This window comes from Lutjanus erythropterus, chromosome 18 (assembly GCF_056507025.1).
Source record: "Lutjanus erythropterus isolate fLutEry1 chromosome 18, fLutEry1.hap2, whole genome shotgun sequence".
NCBI lineage: Eukaryota > Metazoa > Chordata > Actinopteri > Lutjaniformes > Lutjanidae > Lutjanus > Lutjanus erythropterus.
Window position 1 is genome coordinate 20,366,013 of NC_139334.1, and position 18,106 is coordinate 20,384,118.

The 18,106-nt window shown below is 39.1% G+C and overlaps 1 protein-coding gene and 2 non-coding genes across 4 annotated transcripts; all 3 read right to left on the reverse strand.

Annotated features, from left to right (window-relative positions):
• Positions 1-301: 301 nt before the first annotated feature.
• On the reverse strand, positions 302-374 carry trnaa-agc (transfer RNA alanine (anticodon AGC)). The gene has a single exon. It is a non-coding gene; the product is annotated as a tRNA-Ala (tRNA).
• A 687-nt stretch (positions 375-1,061) lies between these two features.
• Positions 1,062-1,134, reverse strand: trnaa-agc (transfer RNA alanine (anticodon AGC)). Its single transcript has one exon. It is a non-coding gene; the product is annotated as a tRNA-Ala (tRNA).
• Positions 1,135-2,726: 1,592 nt separating this feature from the next.
• On the reverse strand, positions 2,727-14,906 carry mapre3a (microtubule-associated protein, RP/EB family, member 3a). 2 transcript variants are annotated; one of them, XM_084742345.1, is made up of 7 exons: positions 14,751-14,906; positions 10,399-10,526; positions 10,167-10,312; positions 8,970-9,126; positions 6,833-6,975; positions 6,419-6,571; positions 2,727-4,204 (listed from the first exon to the last, which is right to left on the reverse strand). In XM_084742345.1, exons 2-7 carry the CDS (start codon positions 10,517-10,519, stop codon positions 4,136-4,138), a joined length of 789 nt encoding a protein of 262 aa, XP_084598471.1. In that variant the 5' UTR covers positions 10,520-10,526; positions 14,751-14,906; the 3' UTR covers positions 2,727-4,135. The 2 variants fall into 2 exon arrangements, with proteins under 2 accessions (XP_084598471.1, XP_084598470.1); XM_084742344.1 differs by having other exon boundaries at positions 8,934-9,126.
• Positions 14,907-18,106: the final 3,200 nt, after the last annotated feature.

Genomic DNA, 18,106 nt, shown 5'->3' on the forward strand with positions numbered 1-18,106 from the left:
TGACATGATTTTCCAAGAATGCATCATAGCCAAGTTAGACTTTAAATAACGGATAAGAGTCCTATTCATAATTCTTGAATTTCTATAGTATCTTCTAAATTTATGGGAATCATAAGGGATTCTATTGGAAAACAAATAAAATCCTGTGGCTCAGGACTTTTTGACGAGGGTCAGTAGATAAAGTTACATAACGGCAAGGAACACTATGAAATTCCTTGCTGATCGACGCGGAGAAAGTGGAAGGGCGGAAGTGTCGATAGCTGCCAATATTTGTGGTAGACGTTAAAGCAAAAGTTACCATTGGAGGATGCGGGCATCGATCCCGCTACCTCTCGCATGCTAAGCGAGCGCTCTACCATTTGAGCTAATCCCCCTCTGAAAACCTGAATTCAGTGATCCAGAATCAGACATTGCTAATTGATATGTCTTTAGTAGTTGTTTTGTTGGGTTGTGTATGAATTACATTTCCTAACAGTCTTTGGGACAGTCTAACTTCATTAGACCGCTCACGAATAGCTCCTAACACATATGCGATGCTTTGCTTCCACCTGCTGGCCATAAATGGAAACAACATACTGCCTGTCAGTTCATCAAACGGCTCCTCTAAATTAACGCTAGCGTTACATTTTCTTTGCAAAATAATCGTAATTCTGTTTTTTTGAAAGACAATGAAACTCCAATTGGACCAGTGACTTCTGTCAATAGAGGTTTTAACTTTTTACAATTTAACGCTAGAGTTAGATCACAAGACGTTAGAATACTGAATATGGCTGATATATTTGAGATTTTTGTTTAAACTGAGTTGAGCACGGTAGAAATTCATGGATCGATTAGTTTCCTATCCCGACAAACGACTTTGCAGTTTCTACTGGATAAAAGGTACGTAAGGTAGTCTACCTGTTAGTCAGTTAGTTACTGCGGACGGATGGTTCCATTATGATATTCTTCGCTCAATACGACGGCAAGCTGACAAATAGTTGATTTTATTTAAGACAATAGATGGTAAAACAGTAGTTCGCAGTCCGAAACACACAGTAAGATGTTAGATTAAAAAGATTTACTGGAGGATGCGGGCATCGATCCCGCTACCTCTCGCATGCTAAGCGAGCGCTCTACCATTTGAGCTAATCCCCCACTTACTTTACTATAGTCATTCAGTGATAATTGAACGTACAACCAGGAGTTGTACACTACAATAAAGACATTATGGCGGATCTACAAATGCATAAAACATTTACGCATTTTGAAACTGAACAGCAATATAGGCCTTGTTTTTTACTATTACTGTATTATTTGCACAACTTGTGGAGTTCTAGAAATGTTTTTTTTTCCCTGACATTTCCACTCCTGGATAATAATGCTGCATCACAACACAACATAAAGTGAAGCTAATGCGGAAGAAAGTTCAACTATCACCTGCCTTAAGATTTAAATATGACCACAACGAGAATGCATTGTATTTTTCCAGGGAACTCTGTTGTTGCATTTTTTTTTTACAAAGACATTACATTTTGCACCCCTGATCTAATAGGTTTAATATTTCACTGTGTTGGAACCGGATGGTGGAAAGATGGGACACAAAACTCTGCGTGAACATGAACATTAAAATTCAAGAGGTATGAGGCTCATAATCATTTTCTTTTTTGTATCTCTTCAGATAATAGTGTGTCCTAGTGATACATTTGTATCAGCTTTAGTGTAGGTCACATTGTCAGACAACTAAACAGATCAGCTGACAGAAGAGTCACAGAAACGGAAACGGATGTGAACATTCTGAACATTCTAGATTTCCGCTACTGTAGCGGATGTGAACATTCTAGATTTCCGCTACATTCCTCTACTGTAGCGGATGTGAACATTCTAGATTTCCGCTACTGTAGCGGATGTGAACATTCTAGAATGTTCACATCCTCTACTGTAGCAATTGACATTAAAGGGACAGTTCACCCCAAAATCAAAAATACTTATTTTTTCCCCCTAGCCTGTTGTGCTATTCATCCATCTAGATTTTCTGGTGTGAGCTGCAGAGTTTTGGAGATATCGGTTGTAAACATGTCTGCCTTCTCTCCAGTATAGTAACGGAATTTAATGGCACTCGACTTGTGGTGCTCAAAGCACAAATCCACAGATGTTGTTGTGAGTGGTTTCACATAGGAACTATTTAGTTCAGGTAGATTCTAAAGTAGCTCCAGTGGATTCTCCTGCATATAGAAAGTAGTTCCTACATAACTCTGCAACTCACACTAACAAAAATCTAGGTGGATAAACAGCACTACAGCCCAGTACAAGCAGAAAATATGTATTTTTGATTTGGGGGTGAACTGTCCATTTAAACCCAGGGCTAGAAGAAGTGCAGAGTTAAAGGTATAACCTTGAGAAATAGCTAAGAGTTAACCCTGGGATAAATTAGCCCTCTTTCACCCACACATTGTTATTCCAGAATTAAGCTGAGACCACACCTATATGATTCACACCAAACATTTTAGCCCTGGGTTTAGTCAATTTTCAGGAGATAACCCTACAAACTCGGGGCTAAGTGTGGTCCAGATCAGGGTCAGCAGGTCTTAGACTAAATCTGCCAGTGTGAAACCTTTCTTAGCCTTGGCAGTGCAGTGTGAGCTGCCCTTTACTGAGCTTTCCTTTAACTGACACCGCATACAGTATCTAAACAAACAAATCACTTTTGGCATTACAAATCCATTCTCACTCAAAATAAACCACAACCATTTATTTCACAACTGTTTATTTATTCAAAACTCAAAAGATGAGTGTTCTGTTGATGTTTACATGGTCAATGAATGCAAGTTCCAGAGCAGACGACAGCCAGCTTGCAAAATAAAAATAGCTGGGGAAGGTTAAGGAGACTTCCTTTGTTTAACTGGATGCTAATGATGACCAGTCAACTGATTGCGGTTCTCTTTATACAGACTTTCTTTTAAACTACAACTCATACACCCTGGGCAACCTGGAACAGCAAATTAAAACTGTATAACACAAGATTATAGCAGGAAAAATATGATAGAAGCTGTCATGAAAATGTGTCTGTATTAATTCAGTGTCAGGCTCCCTTATATTTTAGGATAAAATATTAGAACTGCTACAATCTATAACCATGTTGTCAGTCTGCAGGTGGCTTTCCACCTCTAAATTTTAAACTTATATGTTTTCTGCATGTCGGCCTAAACGATACAACTGCAATTTAACCAGGATCGTGCGACATCAGACAAAATCTCCACACAAAATACATACATATACAAAATATCACTCATTCACAGTCAATGTGTAACATTCTCATGCTCAGATATGTTGCTGATCAATAACGAATAATCGCAGAGCACTGATCATATGCCTTGAGTCATTACACCAAAGAATTTCCTTCAGCGTTTCTACATGCCATGAACCCACCAGAACAGAAACCAAAAAAGCTTGATGCTGACTCGAGCACAAACCATGACTGAAATAACACACATGGCCTCAGCTTTCACATCATGTACAGTAGGTTTTGCACCAATCTTTGCTACAGAAAGTTAATCTAAATTAAATATAAGTTAAATAAATAAGAAATTGTTATTAAAAAGTCACTTTTGTTACAGTTTTAGTAGCTCTGGGAGTGTCCTGATGGCACATTGGAGCAGCGTTGTTCTGTGCTCTAATAGAAGTATCACAGCGCACCAAAGGCAAATAAATAACTCCATCACGAGCAAAGACGTTGTTCTCTCAGAAATCACAACGGCGGTAATATTTACAGACTTAAAATTCACTGTTTGCCATAACAACCTCCATGCCAGGCTCGGTTCTGCGTTTCTCATGCTGAAATAACTGGGATATGTTGTACGTTACGGTTATTGTTACTGTGTAAGTGGAGGCAGGGAGGGGGGGAGCAGCAAATGATGATGCAGAGTAGTTGTGTACAGTATGTAGACGGCCAGAGGGTTAATGGGGGGAGGTTTTACGAACAGATATACACATGAGAAAGAAAGGAAAAGACAGACAGAGAGCAGCAGGGATAATGGTGAGTATTTATAGAGCGTGCAGAGAGAGAGAGAGAGAGAGAGTAGAAAACAAATGAGGGCAAAAAGAAAAGGAAAAGGGAAGATGGTGATGAAGATGTTGAGGGGGGAGGGTGATGAAGGGCTCAGTATTCATCCTGGTCCAGGTGAGCTTGTTCATCGAGCTCGTCATCCTCCGGAGGCGCAAAGCCTTCCTGAAAAACGGGAAATAAGAAACATATTGTTCAGTTTTTCCGCTTTATTTTATTTTCTGTAAGCCACAAAATTTGCCTGATAAAAGAGGACATCAAAACAGATAAGCACTGTCCTCTACATAGACAGCTGAAGTCCCGAGGCCAGTTTCACACAGATAGACTTTGGTGTCTAAATTCATTGGTTGCACAAAACAGTTAAGTTCTTGACTATCTTAATCTACTATCCAGTGGTCCTCTATTTGAGACCAACTGGTCTACAAGAGATGTATGATAAAATTAGCCAATGAAAAGCCAGCCGGCTCAGTCAGAGGAGGTCTTGGACCTGATGCACACGCTCTAAACTGGTTTGGCTGGAAAAAGTCCCTTGTGTGCATGTTCTACAGGCTCAAAAACATAGAAGCGTGAGGAAGGCCACAGAGACCTTTATAGTGTGCACGCCCAGAGAGCAACTTTCAATTTGCATTGAAAGAGGTGTCATTTTTGAACCTGGTATCAAGTTCTCCTTAATACATCCACGTTCCTGCTGTTATTACATGTCCAGACATGCCATGACGCTTGACTTGCCCATGGACACACCTTGTCTGTTGAGCTATGACATTTCACCCAAGATTGTCTGGGACTTAGCGATGTGTGAGTCATGAATGAATTGTGCAAAACAAACAACTCTTTTCACTGAACTGGAAGTGACAAGTCCTCATCTCCACTCGCTCGTTCACCGACTCATCCCTCCTACCTGCTACTAGCTGATATGAACTGCGAAGACGAGGCGAGACCATGTCACTTACACTACTGTGTACCTCTAATATTTACTGAATTTGTGTGTAACATAACTGCTGTATTAACTGCTTACTTCATCTCAGTACTCGCTCTCCCAGCCCCTTAAAACCCCTTGAACCTTACACCCCCATCTCTCTTTAGTGAGTGGCTCCAACCTCCAATCTCTACTATGACTTTTGGGAGAACGTCTTTGTTAAAGGCAAAAATATTTAATAAATTACTAAATTAACAATGTTTTAATTACCATCCTTTCTAAAACATATGGAGGCAGCCACTTGATATACTCGAGTGCATTCTGTTCCCAGGCTGAAATTTTAGTAATTCATCCATGTCTGCATGTAAGCATAAATCATCTATCTGCCACAAATCCAAACATACTATTTTTCTCCAATCTAGAGACCCACACCTGCACCTCTACTGGTCCCTCTAGGCCAACCAGTCTCCATTTTTCATTCTTGACACATGACCCACTGGTGGGCCTCGGAGCGCAGTGGGCCCCGGAGGTAGTACTACTAATTTACCAAGCTCAAAGATTCACATTAATGAGAAACTTTAAAATAAACCGCATAATTTAAATTACCAGTTACATTTGAATGCAACATATTTTGCCACTGTTAGCTAGCTAACATTCCCTCAGACGCAGTGACACAAAATGGATCCAATTTTTGAAACGTAGCTCCAAAGCGTGTGGTGAGGAAATATAACCCTGAATACATTAAATTTGGGTACATAATGGCAGGCAATGATGCTGGACTGAAAGGACAGTGTCCTGAATGCATTCAAATCCTATCCTACACCCAGATTAATATTCTTTATCCTTTTTGTCTCATTTCTTCAGGAAGGTGGTCCTTGGAAATTTTTTAACAATCAGAAGTGGGCCTTCTTTTACAAAAGGTTGAGAACCCCTGCTCTAGGCTACTGTATATTACCTTTTAAATTATGTTCAGCACAAGCTTTCCAGCTGATTTCTTTCTCTTTAATGATTTACCGTAATGATTAGAGAGGCTGCTTTAAGTTTTGTTTCCATGCATGCAGTAATATCACTGCAGCAAATATAATGGCAGCAAATCTAAAGTTGACAGGACAGAAACATCCCTCCAGAGGAAAGCTGTGGTGCTGTCTTGTGTGTAAATGTGCAAACATCTCTTTTCCTCTCTCTGGAGACACGAACCGTATTTCCCACCTGCTGTTTCTCAAAATATTAATTTGTATGACCTGGCCTGCTCAATCCGCAGCTGTAACTGCAGTCCGTGCATCACTTATTTGCATTATTACAAATGTAAATGGGATTCTGAACCAGGTTTACTGACTTCTGGAACAGAACCTGCAGGGTGAGGTTTCACTTCGACTGCCTATAGTAATTCACTCTGAGTGAAGAACATGCAGACTGAAAGGATGCAGCGCAGCCCGTGTTTGTTGCTGATGGTGGACAGATACCTCTGTTGCGTAGAGAATGTCGATTATCTTGCTGAGGACAGGGTTGTTTTCACTCTCGTGTTCCTGGCAGATCAGCTCAATGTCCCGTAGTTTGCTGAAGTAGAAGTCTCTCTCCTTCTCTAGTCCGTCTACAGTCAACTTCAACTCCATCAACTTAGGGAGGAGAGACAAGAACACAGTGAGTCAGCATGCACAATACCCTGAAACTGAAGCTTAATGGAATTCAGCCCTCATTTATTATATCGATTACGCATGTACATACTTTTCCTACTGTGACATGTCAAAAAGTCTTCTATGAAAACAGCCTATTAAAGCAATAAATCATGTAAATCCACAGAGAATCAACAGACATTACACTGAAAAAGAATAAGAAGACGTGGTTTGAGACTCTCCTTCCTCTCCACACAACTCTACCTGTTGATTTAGCTCCATGATCTCAGCATCACTGCCCCCGTTTCTAGACAAAGATGGATTCTTCCTCATAGCTGGAGTGTTGTGTTGGACCCGCTGTGGTGTTGGCATGTTTTTGGGAACTGTTGGCGATGTCCTCTGTGGTCCTGGAGTGGTCAGAGATGATCAGAGATGTTTATCATTTGATTTAAAATGGATTTTCGGCATTTATAATGGCTGTGTAGCAACTGTGGCGATGGATATAGCACATTATAGAGAGCTGATGATATCAGCTTATAGCATAATGTTGTGCCTTTGATATGCCATTTTTGTGAAAGGATTTAAATTTGTTTTTACAACTGAACTCATATAAAAGACACAAATTTGGACTGCCAGATTTTAAAAAGCCAAATTATAAATAAAAATCAAGGATAACTTTGGCATTTTTCAATTTTTTTCAGGTTTTGTGACTACTGGGGACAAAAAGTTTTGAAACTGGTCCAGCATTGAGGGAGAGCGCTGCAGCCAGCAGAAGCAAAACTAAGCTACAACGTAATCCCTCTGGGCAAATGGACACTGTCAAAGTACGTCCACTAAAAGTGCTTCTTTTTGCCACTGACCGGCTCAGATTGTTATTCCAAGTGTCTGACAACATTATGGAAAGGATCGCTACAGAGACACACCTTTTTTAAAAAAATAATATATGTTTTGTTTAACCAGAGACAGCAGCTTTATTGCTCTCGCAAAACTCACCAGTCTCCCTTTGCAAAACTGTAATTTTGACATCACCATCATCCTCTTGATTCAGACTCGACAGAAATAAAATTAAACTCCCCAAAATATCTCGGCTCATCTTTCAGCTGTTCCAACACTCACCAACTCTGCTTTGATCGAAATAAATTCACAGTATTAGATGTGAAAATATCGGGAGAGCGAGGGAGAGGTCAGGCATAAGAGAAACAGCAAGAGAAATGGCACATACAGCCAGAATATTTTCACATCCAACCCTGCACACACAGGGTTTGTTTCGACCAAACCAGATTTGGTGATTGTTGGAACAGTGGAAAGACAAACCAAGATGTTTTCTGCAAATTTAAATTTTTTCTGCCGAGTTTGAATGATGATGCAGGATGAAAATGATGATGCTCAGGATGTTAAAATTAAAATTACAGTTTTGCAAAGGGAGTCTGGTTACTTTTGCAAGAGCAAAAAAAACATGTTTCTGATTAAAAAACAGGATTATATTGCACCTAAGATTTGCTTTTGCCGGCTGCAGCACCAATTTCAAAATCTATCGTCTCCATCAGTCACTTAGACAGAAAAACATGGGAAAATAGAGCCCAGGATGAAAAAAAAACAAAGTTACCCTTTAACTTAAAAATATCTTAAAATGGCTGAATGTCACACTTATTTGAGTCAAAATATTTAAGAAAAAAAAAACGTGTATCCTGCCAAGCCTCTATAAGTGCTTCAGCAGAGGTGTTTCAAATAAACTGAAAACATGCCAACACACATTGTCAAGGTTTTGAAAATAAATGCCGTCATTCTGCTCATTTGCTTACCCAGTGATAAAATCACAAAGCAGGCTTATGACACACTACAAGTCAAATTAGATTGTTCGCCATGATTTTCAAGCAAAAAAGCTTTCACAGAAGACATAGCAAGGCTGCTCAGGCTGACGTTACTCTTGTTAGTAAAATGAGACAAACTCTCGTTTCTTCTCAGTCCAGCTTTCAGAAAGCGATGGAGCTGCAACAGTGTTGCATCAGCTGCTTGATGCAGGACACTGGAGAAAATAGTTGATATTTCTGCAGGTCTTCTGGCATCACCGATCATGATCAATTAGAATTGGGGAGAGCAATTGGAGATGTGTGCTGTGGATTTTCAACCCCGTTAATGCTGCATCCCACTCATTTCTGTGGTGATTACTACAATCCCACCAGTGGCTCAGTCATACCTACAATAGTGTCATGTTGCTAGTGAGTGCCGGGCAGTGAGATGGATCTAGGAAGACAGCGGTCATTCTGTGAATCGTGCTGCTCACACCACTTGCTTGCAGGGAGCGCTTTTGAGCCATCCAAAGCTCAGGAAGACCGTGCAGCAAAGGCAGAACTGTTTGGTTTACCTGGGTTTCTCTTTGGTTTGTGGATAAAGTGATCACCTGGGTTGGGGGCGGGGGCCACGTCCTGCCCCTGTCTGGCTAGTAAAGGGTCATACTCCTTCCCGTCATAGTTGGCGTCGAAGAACTTCTTGAACCACTGCACGAATTCAAAGTTGTCCTGGAACTTCCCTTTTACAAGCTTTTCTACAGGAATAATCTGGAGGGTGGAAACAGGAAATTCTTGAATAGCTCCATGTGATATGACATGCATCTCATGCTGCTGTTATATGATGAGGCACAGAAGCAGGAAAATTAAACAATAAATAATTTTAAAGGGATAGTTCAGATTATTTGATGTTGGGTTGGTTGTATGAGGTACTAGCTTTGAGAATCAGCAGGAGTACCAGTGTATGAAGCTAAGTAAAGTACTGGTGTGGAGGAACAAAAAGCATTTTAGCCACCTCAATTTCAGTGTACGCTATATTTAGGATATTTTCACTGGTTTAACTTGCCATCAGACAGCCTTTTCCAACAGGAAACCACTGTTATATAAGCCAAATATCACTTTCTCCAAACCAACCAGAGTCCATTGGCAAAAACAGTGATTTTGCCTTGTAGAACACTGGAGTTGCTGCTCCATCGTCACCTAAATCTTTTCTTTTGTTTGTGTTATTGTGTGACTTCAATGTTTTAAAAGGTTATTTTGTATTCACCAAAGCCACCAGTCAGTGGTAGTCCAGAAACTCCTGGGGTCTGTGAGGTAAAATTATTGTTTTAGCTAAAGCAGCTTTGGAGAGAGCAGTATTTGGCATAAACACGTTTTGTTGGCTTGCTTTTGAAGCCTTACTTGAGACGACCTGCAAACACTAACTCAATGGATAGACGAGCTTTCTACGAGGTAAAATTACAAGCATATAACTTTTTTATTGTTTACTGATAGTTACCTATCAGAAAAGGCTGACGGCAAGGTAAAGCTGTGAAAAAATTCTGATATTCTTTTCTTTTTTTTAGGTGGACCTTTTTAAGTGGCTAAAATACCTTTTGTTACTGACACTGCCTACAGCAGTTCATTGCTTAGCTTCTGTGCCGGTGCTCCTTTCTGCTTCTCCTAACTGAGTGTTTGCCAACCTCCATCTACTGTTGGTAATAATACACTGAATATCAAAGAGTACCTCAAACAACCCCACTTCAAATGACCTGAGCTACCCCATTAAATATGGTCAAAATATAGTGATAATATATTAAAAGCATTCTGACTTTGTCAACACTCATCCTTTTAAAAGCCGCCTGAAGAACTTTGAAGTTGTGTATAAATTCATGCTCCAGCTTGGCTTGAAATTTGACCTTCTTCAGAAGGATACAACCGGGAAACAACATGTCCATGAACTGGCAATATGCCGCTCCTGGAAAACACAAACCCGCAACAATTACTTTTTGTCTTCGTCTTGTTTCTGATTTATTTGTTGTCAAGTTGAAACTTCAGCCTTACCTGAACAGAGCTGTTCAATCTTAGTGTAGGTGAGATGCAAAGAATCGTTGACCCATGCCAGCATGTCATGTCGGCTGAGGTTGTCAATGGACACAGATGTGGCGTACACATTCACTGCCATCCCCTACCTGAATGAAACAACAGAAGAAGAGAGAATGTCATTTGGTTAATCTTTTAGCTTAATGACTTCGATGGACTTTGGTTGAAGGTTAAGTCACACTGCAGCAAATCATATTTCCAACTGATTACTTCATCTGTCTCTGACAGGCCTCTGTGTGTAAATGATGAGCCCCAGTTGCTCTTATCATCATTAATCAAGTTGGGCCTCCTCCATGACTTTATCCAAACAACCAGACATCTGGGACTTAAAGGGGACAGTTCATCCCAAAATCAAATATACATATTTTCTCCTGACCTGTAGTGCTATTTATCCATCTTAGACTTTTGGTGTGAGCTGCAAAGTTTTGGAGAAACTTCTCTCCTATATAACTCAGTTATTCAAGATAATTCACAGACCCTGTTGTGAGCAGTTCACGTAGGAACTACTTTCTTCTGGTAAATTCAGAAGTAGTTTCAGTAGATTAGCAGGAACAAAGTATTATGTTCCTACATGGCGTACCATACCTACATGCTATCTCGTGCCATTATACTGGAGGGAAGGCAGAAATCTCTGCGGTCAATATCTCCAAAACTCTTTTAGACTTTTGATTTTGAGGGGGGAAGAGGAATGGAAAACTGACATAATAAAATACAGTAATGTCTGATTTGACAGTTGTTTAATCAGCAGGTTTTATAAAAGCCAAAGTATACTTGTGAAGTTCTGATGAATCTTACTAGAAAAAAAATGAACACTTAATGAATCAGAGCTGCTCTTTGTTGTTGCTGTAATAATGACATCAGTTAGATTTGATGTAATCTGTGGAATATTAATGATCCATCTTTCTTACCCTCAGGTATGCATAAAACTACTGAAATATCCATATCACTGTGCATCCCTATATAAAATACAACAAAATACTGAAAAAAACTTTTACCTAAAGCCTAAACTGAACTTAAACTTGTCTTGTTTGCTCATCAGTCCAAAGCCAAGTGATCATAGATTTACTAACTCACAACACAGCAACAGAAAAACAGCAAATCATCACACAGAGGACCTCAAACATGGCGAAGTTTGACATCTTCATGTCAATAAATGACTTAATCAATAAATAAAACAGCCCCTGGTTATTTCTCTGTTGTCAACTGATCGACTATTTGTTTCATCTCCAGACTTATTCATGGGCTTTATTGGATTACGTTCACTTTAATAATTTCTTAATGTGATTGTTGACAGATGCACTATGGTAGTATTAGACCCTCGGGCTGGACAATATATCAATATTATATTAATATTTTGATTGTTGTTGTTTCATGAAAGTCATGTTAATGTCTGAACTTATCAGACTGATGCAGCTGTTCTATTATTTGCCTTTAGCTTGTTAGTTAAAGTTAAATATCTACATTATGATTATTTATCAAAAACCTAAGCCAATAGCACCAATAGTCATCCCTGCAATGTTGTTGAACTACCAAGAAATATCCATATCAAGGTATCTGGTGAAAGCATAACATGATATCTTATTTTGTCCATATCATGCAGCCCCATCCTACTATAATCTATACAAACTGTTATAAATATCTGCCAACATGTTGGAGGAACTTTCTGGAGGTTTCTACCATTTTTCCTTATGTCCTAAGGGTTTTTAGGGGTAAGGATTTTGGGCTGGGCGAGAAAAACGCTGCAGCTGTGGGCCTGAAAAGCCCACTGACACTGGTGACACTTGAATTTGGCCTGTAAACACAGCGCCTGACAAGCATCTTTAGTTTCAGTTTTAATCTACAGATGTGTTGTGAGCATAATCCTTCCTAGATTAAACAGAAATATCCTGATGTTTGTGAGCAGCTTTACACATCTGGCAGCACCAGCCTCTCTGTGTGCTCACTTCGCTTGCCTGATAAAACCCTCCGATGGTGTCATTGTGTCGAAATGGGCCTGTAACACCTTGATTTCCCCCTGCAGCAAAAGTGCACATTAACACAACCAAGACATAGATGCTGCCTCTGTTTGTTTCTGTTTCACTTTACAATTTTATATCTTGTATTTTTATGAATAGTATTCACATGTTTGTTTTAACAGCTTTCTTTTACCTTGAATTTCTTAGTTTTTATCTTTGTTTGTTTTTATGTTGCATCTTTTAAATCATTGTTTACTTGACATAATTGTAAATCAGGGCCAGCAACCAATGATTTTTCAGGTATAAAGGGGCAACATGTATCAAATGCACATGCAGAAATGAGTGTTGCAGTCCAAATAGCGAGTTGGCACCATAGACTGTATATTAAATAGGTTTAAGTCCTATCTAATATATGATCTATGGTTGAAGCAAGTTGTTTGCAGTGTTAGCAAATGTTAGCAAATGCTAATGTCAGCAAAACACTAGCTATCTAGCTAATCTCCATCAATCATTAGCTAGTTATCTAGCTAAGATAATGTTAAGATGTGACCCTATATGTCGCTTTTACAAGAATATGTGCAAGGTACCAAGTTTGCTCAACTGTTATTGGAGCACAGAGGGAAAAGGGGTGGGATTTAGGAGGGGTCAATTATTAGTAAGTCAACACTTGCTAATAACAGTTTTTTTCTTTTTGATTTTGTCCAATAAACACTTCAGTTTCATAAAATGTAATTTTCTGGCAATTATATGATGTGCCAGGCTTTACATGGTTATATAAATTTTCTCATACTAGCATTTCTATATTTTATTTTACATTATATACACTTAACATTATATATTTCACATATTTGATAGTATATTGTTTTTGAATGTTCTCATTCAATGCTACTGTAATTTCCAAAATCTATGGCACAAAAAAATCTGTTATCTAATCTTATCTTATCTTAAAATTATGATTATAAAAGTCAGAAATATTTTCATCATCATTATTATTATGTACAATTTTAGGTGTGATATCATGTGCAATATTGAATGCATTTCAGGTGCAATATTGTTTTTTTAAATATGTTTTAATATCAATGCTTTAAATGCCACTGCAATGCCACTTTTCTATTTTAGTTCATTTCACCTTAGTTTTTTACTCAACTTATGTTTCCTCTGTTGTTATTCTACTGCACTGCTGTTTTGCATTATACGCTTTTACACTTTATATTTCATATTTCACTCTATATTTAACACTCTTATTGTTTTCTGTTGCTTTTATTTTATGTTACTGTCATTTTGGATCAATCTCTGGCACAAGAATTCGCTTCAGGATTTATGAAGTTCTGTTTTATCTGCTCTGATCTTAATGATGATAATAAAGGTCACGCTGCTCTGTGTGTGAGCAGGTGGAAGAGACAGATTTCATATTTTTTCATCATGCAAGTAATATTGCATTCATTATCAGGTGCAATATCACTTTTTATGACTTTTAAATATCACCACCAATATTACTTTCACTTTATTACTATTATTTCACTTTATATTTAGTACTCTATTGTATTTATTCTATGTTATTGCAAATTTGGAGCTCAAGGATTTCCCTAAGGATTAATCAAGTTCTATTTTATCTTTAAAATGTTGATTATAAGGTCAAACTCCTCTGAGTGTGTGCAGGTGACAGAGAGACAAATTACAGTATGTCACGTAATTTAACAGTAAAGAAATCACCTGCATTATCAGCAGTGATTTCTGGTGATAGCACTAATAATGTTGTGAATGCACCTTCAGCAGCAGCGTGCATTACACCAGCAGCAGGCTCCCACGGGGCTTGGCTAGCCTACAATTACATGATTATAACTAACAACCATATAACACACAATAAAACGGCCAATAAGACAAAAACACACAAGTTCAGCTATGTTTACTGGCGCACATCCCGCAGTGGGTGCGATTTCTGGTAAATATTGATTATTGTATCGAGAAAAGAGGAGTGAATCTATTCTCCAAAAAAATCTGCCGGGCCTGTGAGAAAAGCTGCGATAATGACTGCAGCAAATTCCTGGGTGCAAAACCTCCGAGTCTGGCGAGGACAAATGGGCGGAGGGGGGTACTGACATTTCCAGCCCGAGCCGAGAACAATAAATGCGGCCGTTTGCTGCTGGGTGCCTTTTGGTTTAAAAAAAAAACCCCGCAACGCTGGTTTGCTGCTCTGCTAGCGGCCCCCTCTACAGGCCTCCCAGAATACCTCAGGACTGTCAGTGCACGGGGAAATATCCTCCCCTGCACGGGAATAAAGCAAACACGCGCACAAAAAAACAGGAGAGAAACGCCGCGCGGAGCGGGTCAGCGGGTTGTTCGTGCGGTCATACTCACTGTATTCAGGAGTGCCTGTGTTGTTATCAGTATTCCTTGTGTCAATGCCCGCTCCTGCTGCCGCTGCTGCTGTCGTCGTTGTCAGACCCTGCGCGGTGCAGCAGTGCTTGCTTGGTAACGGGCCGCCCTGTCTGGGGCTGCAACAATCCAGCTCCCGACGCGCATGCGCCCGACTCCATGCTGTTAAAGGTTCATTATAAATAGGACTTTGGCCTGTTCCAGCTAAGAGACACATGATGTGTCTGGTTTGGATTTTAGGCCTGCCGGTGACTGAGGTTTTAGTGAGGTCAGACTTCACAAAAACATGTTAATGTTTCATCTGCTGCTGGATAAGAAAATGCCAGCAGCAGATCCATGACTGAAATAAAAGTGCCAATGCAACAGTTACCACTGCAACTAGCAATTATTTTCATTATCAGTTAATCTGGCCCTTATTTTCTCAATCAATCAATTCATTATTTGGTGCATAATGTCTAGTGAAAAATCCCCACACTCTCCTAAAACCAGAAGTTTTATTTTGTTTTTTCCAAATAAGATGAGACAAGACAGTGGTTCCCAAACTTTCTGTGGCACGTCCTCCTTCAGAGGCCCTAACCCCACAATTATTATCAATTTTAACAATAATTGCAGAAGCGACTGATGAGGATGAATAGTAGTTGAATTTTAATGAAATAAAGGTCAACATGATATCTAGAGCTGCAACAGATAATTAAATAGTTTAATAATTGATTAATCATTTGAGTAATTTTCTGAGTAAAAAAAAGTCCACGTTCTCTGATTCGAGCTTCATCTGTGACATTAAACTAAATATCTTTTTGTTGTGGACAAAACGAGACATTAGAAGAACTCACCTTGAGTTTTGGCAAACACTGATCGACATTTTTCGACCATTTTCTGACATTTTAAAGACCAAAACACTGGTCGATTAATTGAGAAAATAATTGACAGATTAATCAACTGTTAATCAAGATATCATCAGCAAACTCTTTAACTTTGTTTCACTCTGTATTTCTTTTCTGATCATCCAGGCCCCCCTGTTGTGGCGCTACAATTCAAAAACTCAAGGATACTTCACAACATCTGAAACATGCAGGGCAGTGGGCCCCTAGGACCAGGACTGGGAAACACTACCTTAGAATGAGCCCCCTTTTTTATTCCACAGATGCCGACATGATGCACTGCCATGTTTCTACAGTGGCCCAGCATGGACAAACCAAGCACTGGCAGTACGTATGGCCCTTTGTAGGTGATGTTTTCAAAAGTTCAGTAGTTTAATCCAGTGGTTCCCAACCTGAGGGTCAAAAGATAAATCTGGGGATTTTTTTAGATGATACAACATGTAGGAAAGAAGAAGACAGAAAATGCTGGCACACAAATATATATATATATTGTAGTTTTACTCCTGTGGTTCTCAAACACTTATTAGAATAGAATTTATCTTTAATGCCCACCAGAGTGGACAAGAAACAACAACAGCAGTTAATAAAACAAGCAAATGAGGAGGCTCACATCACATATTAAACATTAATCATTAAACATTAAAAGCAGTTCAATGTCATGTCAGACTTAAGAATACTGATGGCACATGGGATGAAGGACTTCTTTAATATTTTTTTGTTGCCAGAGGGACTCTGTCGCCTCCCAGAGCTTAAAGGCTCAAACTGGCTGAAGAGAGGATGATGGGAGCTCTCTGTCAGGATGCTCCTCGCCTTCTTCCTCATCCTCTCTGTCAAAAGTTGAGGCAAGGGATTTTGGGGCTTTACCAATGACACAATCCTAGAAAGTTTATCCTTAAATCTATAATTTAGGTGAGCAAACCAGACAGGAAGATGGAAATTTAAAATACTCTCAACACTTGTTTCATACAAAAGTTCTAAAACCTACTGAGTGAGACAACTGAGTTTTCAAAGAAGATAGTCACTGTGAGCATCTCTCAGAAATATACTATTATTATACTATTATTGGGGAGACTGTTAAGAATTCATATCATCAGATATCTGGGCATTTTTTGTTAGAGACCAAAAGCCAAAGAGGTTGGAAACCACTGGTTTAAAAATAACTAACTGTCAGATAAATGCAGTGGATTAAAAACTACAATATTTTCCTCTGAAATGCAGTGAAGTAGAATTATAAAGCAGCATAAAGTCAAAGTAAAGTACTTAACTAAACATCCTCTCTGCCAAAAGTCAGCAATCAGACACAGGATTCATTTGGAGATTTCTTTGTGGTTTATTTGCACTCAAATCATGTGATAAAGAGCTGCAGGACGAAATAAGAGATAAAAGGAATTCAATGTGACGACACATTGTTCAGCACCAGTGGGGAGGGGGGCGAGACACAACAAGATTCACTGGAGCTTCTGAAAGATCAAAAAGTGAGATCTGGTCCCCAAAAAACAATTAATGAACACAACTGAGTCTAAACATGATCAAAATCTTGTGTGCACCCCTGCTTTACACTGCAGTGTTGACAAAAGTCCAACAAAATTACAAAGACAAGAACAATTCTGTAACTAAAAAACAACTATAATAAAAAATACAGTAGTAGTATCAGTGCTTTTCTGTAGTTGCTAAACAAGCATGCCTTCCAGTTATGATGCTGAGTTTTTAGTGACATACAGAATGAAGGCATTTGATCCCCTGAAGAGTAGCTGCTGTTTACCTTCAACTCTGTGAACACTTAAGAGGATCACTCCACCTTCTCTATATGTTTCACAGTGGTGTGTTAGATCGGAGGTGTCGGTCAGAGGAACATTTTAAAACCCTGCCGTTTCAGACCAGAGCAGTTTTGAAAAAAAAAAAAAAAAAAGAAAAGAAAGAGCCCACTCTCAAAAGAAATGACAGCGATCAACATGTCTCGATCTGTACCGGCAGCATGAACAGGACGGTGTGTTTGTGGGTGTCAGTGTTCTCAGGTGAGAAAAAGGCAGTTTGGGTGAGACTTTTTGCTCTCTGTGGAAAAATGGATACGATCACAACACAACAGAATGCTGCGTATTACATGAGCAACAACAGTGCTTATTAATACAGTAGTTCTAACTATGCTACCATGCACAGTACACACAGCATAGGTTCATTCACATTTGGTGGGGGTGGAACAGAAGTCTATTCTGCTATAAGGCTGTAAACATGAGCTGAAACGCTAATCTGACAATGAACTACAGAACAAAGACCTCATTCTTACAGCCCCAATTCCAAAAAAAGTTAGGATGTAAATAAAAACAATGCAATGATTTGCAAAGACTTGTATTCTGTTGATCACAGTGCAAAGACAAGATATTTAAGCTTCAAACTGATAAACTTTATTGTTTTCTGTAAATATTCACTCATTCTGTATTTGATGGCTGCAACACATTT

Coding starts and splice junctions, on each gene's coding strand:
- mapre3a (XM_084742344.1), bottom strand. CDS start 10,519: ATGGCAGTGAATGTGTACGCCACATCTGTGTCCATTGACAACCTCAGC. Junction 10,313..10,398: donor GATTGAACAGCTCTGTTCAG/GTAAGGCTGAAG, acceptor TGTGTTTTCCAG/GAGCGGCATATTGCCAGTTC. Junction 6,976..8,933: donor CAAACCAAAGAGAAACCCAG/GTAAACCAAACA, acceptor TGACCACTCCAG/GACCACAGAGGACATCGCCA.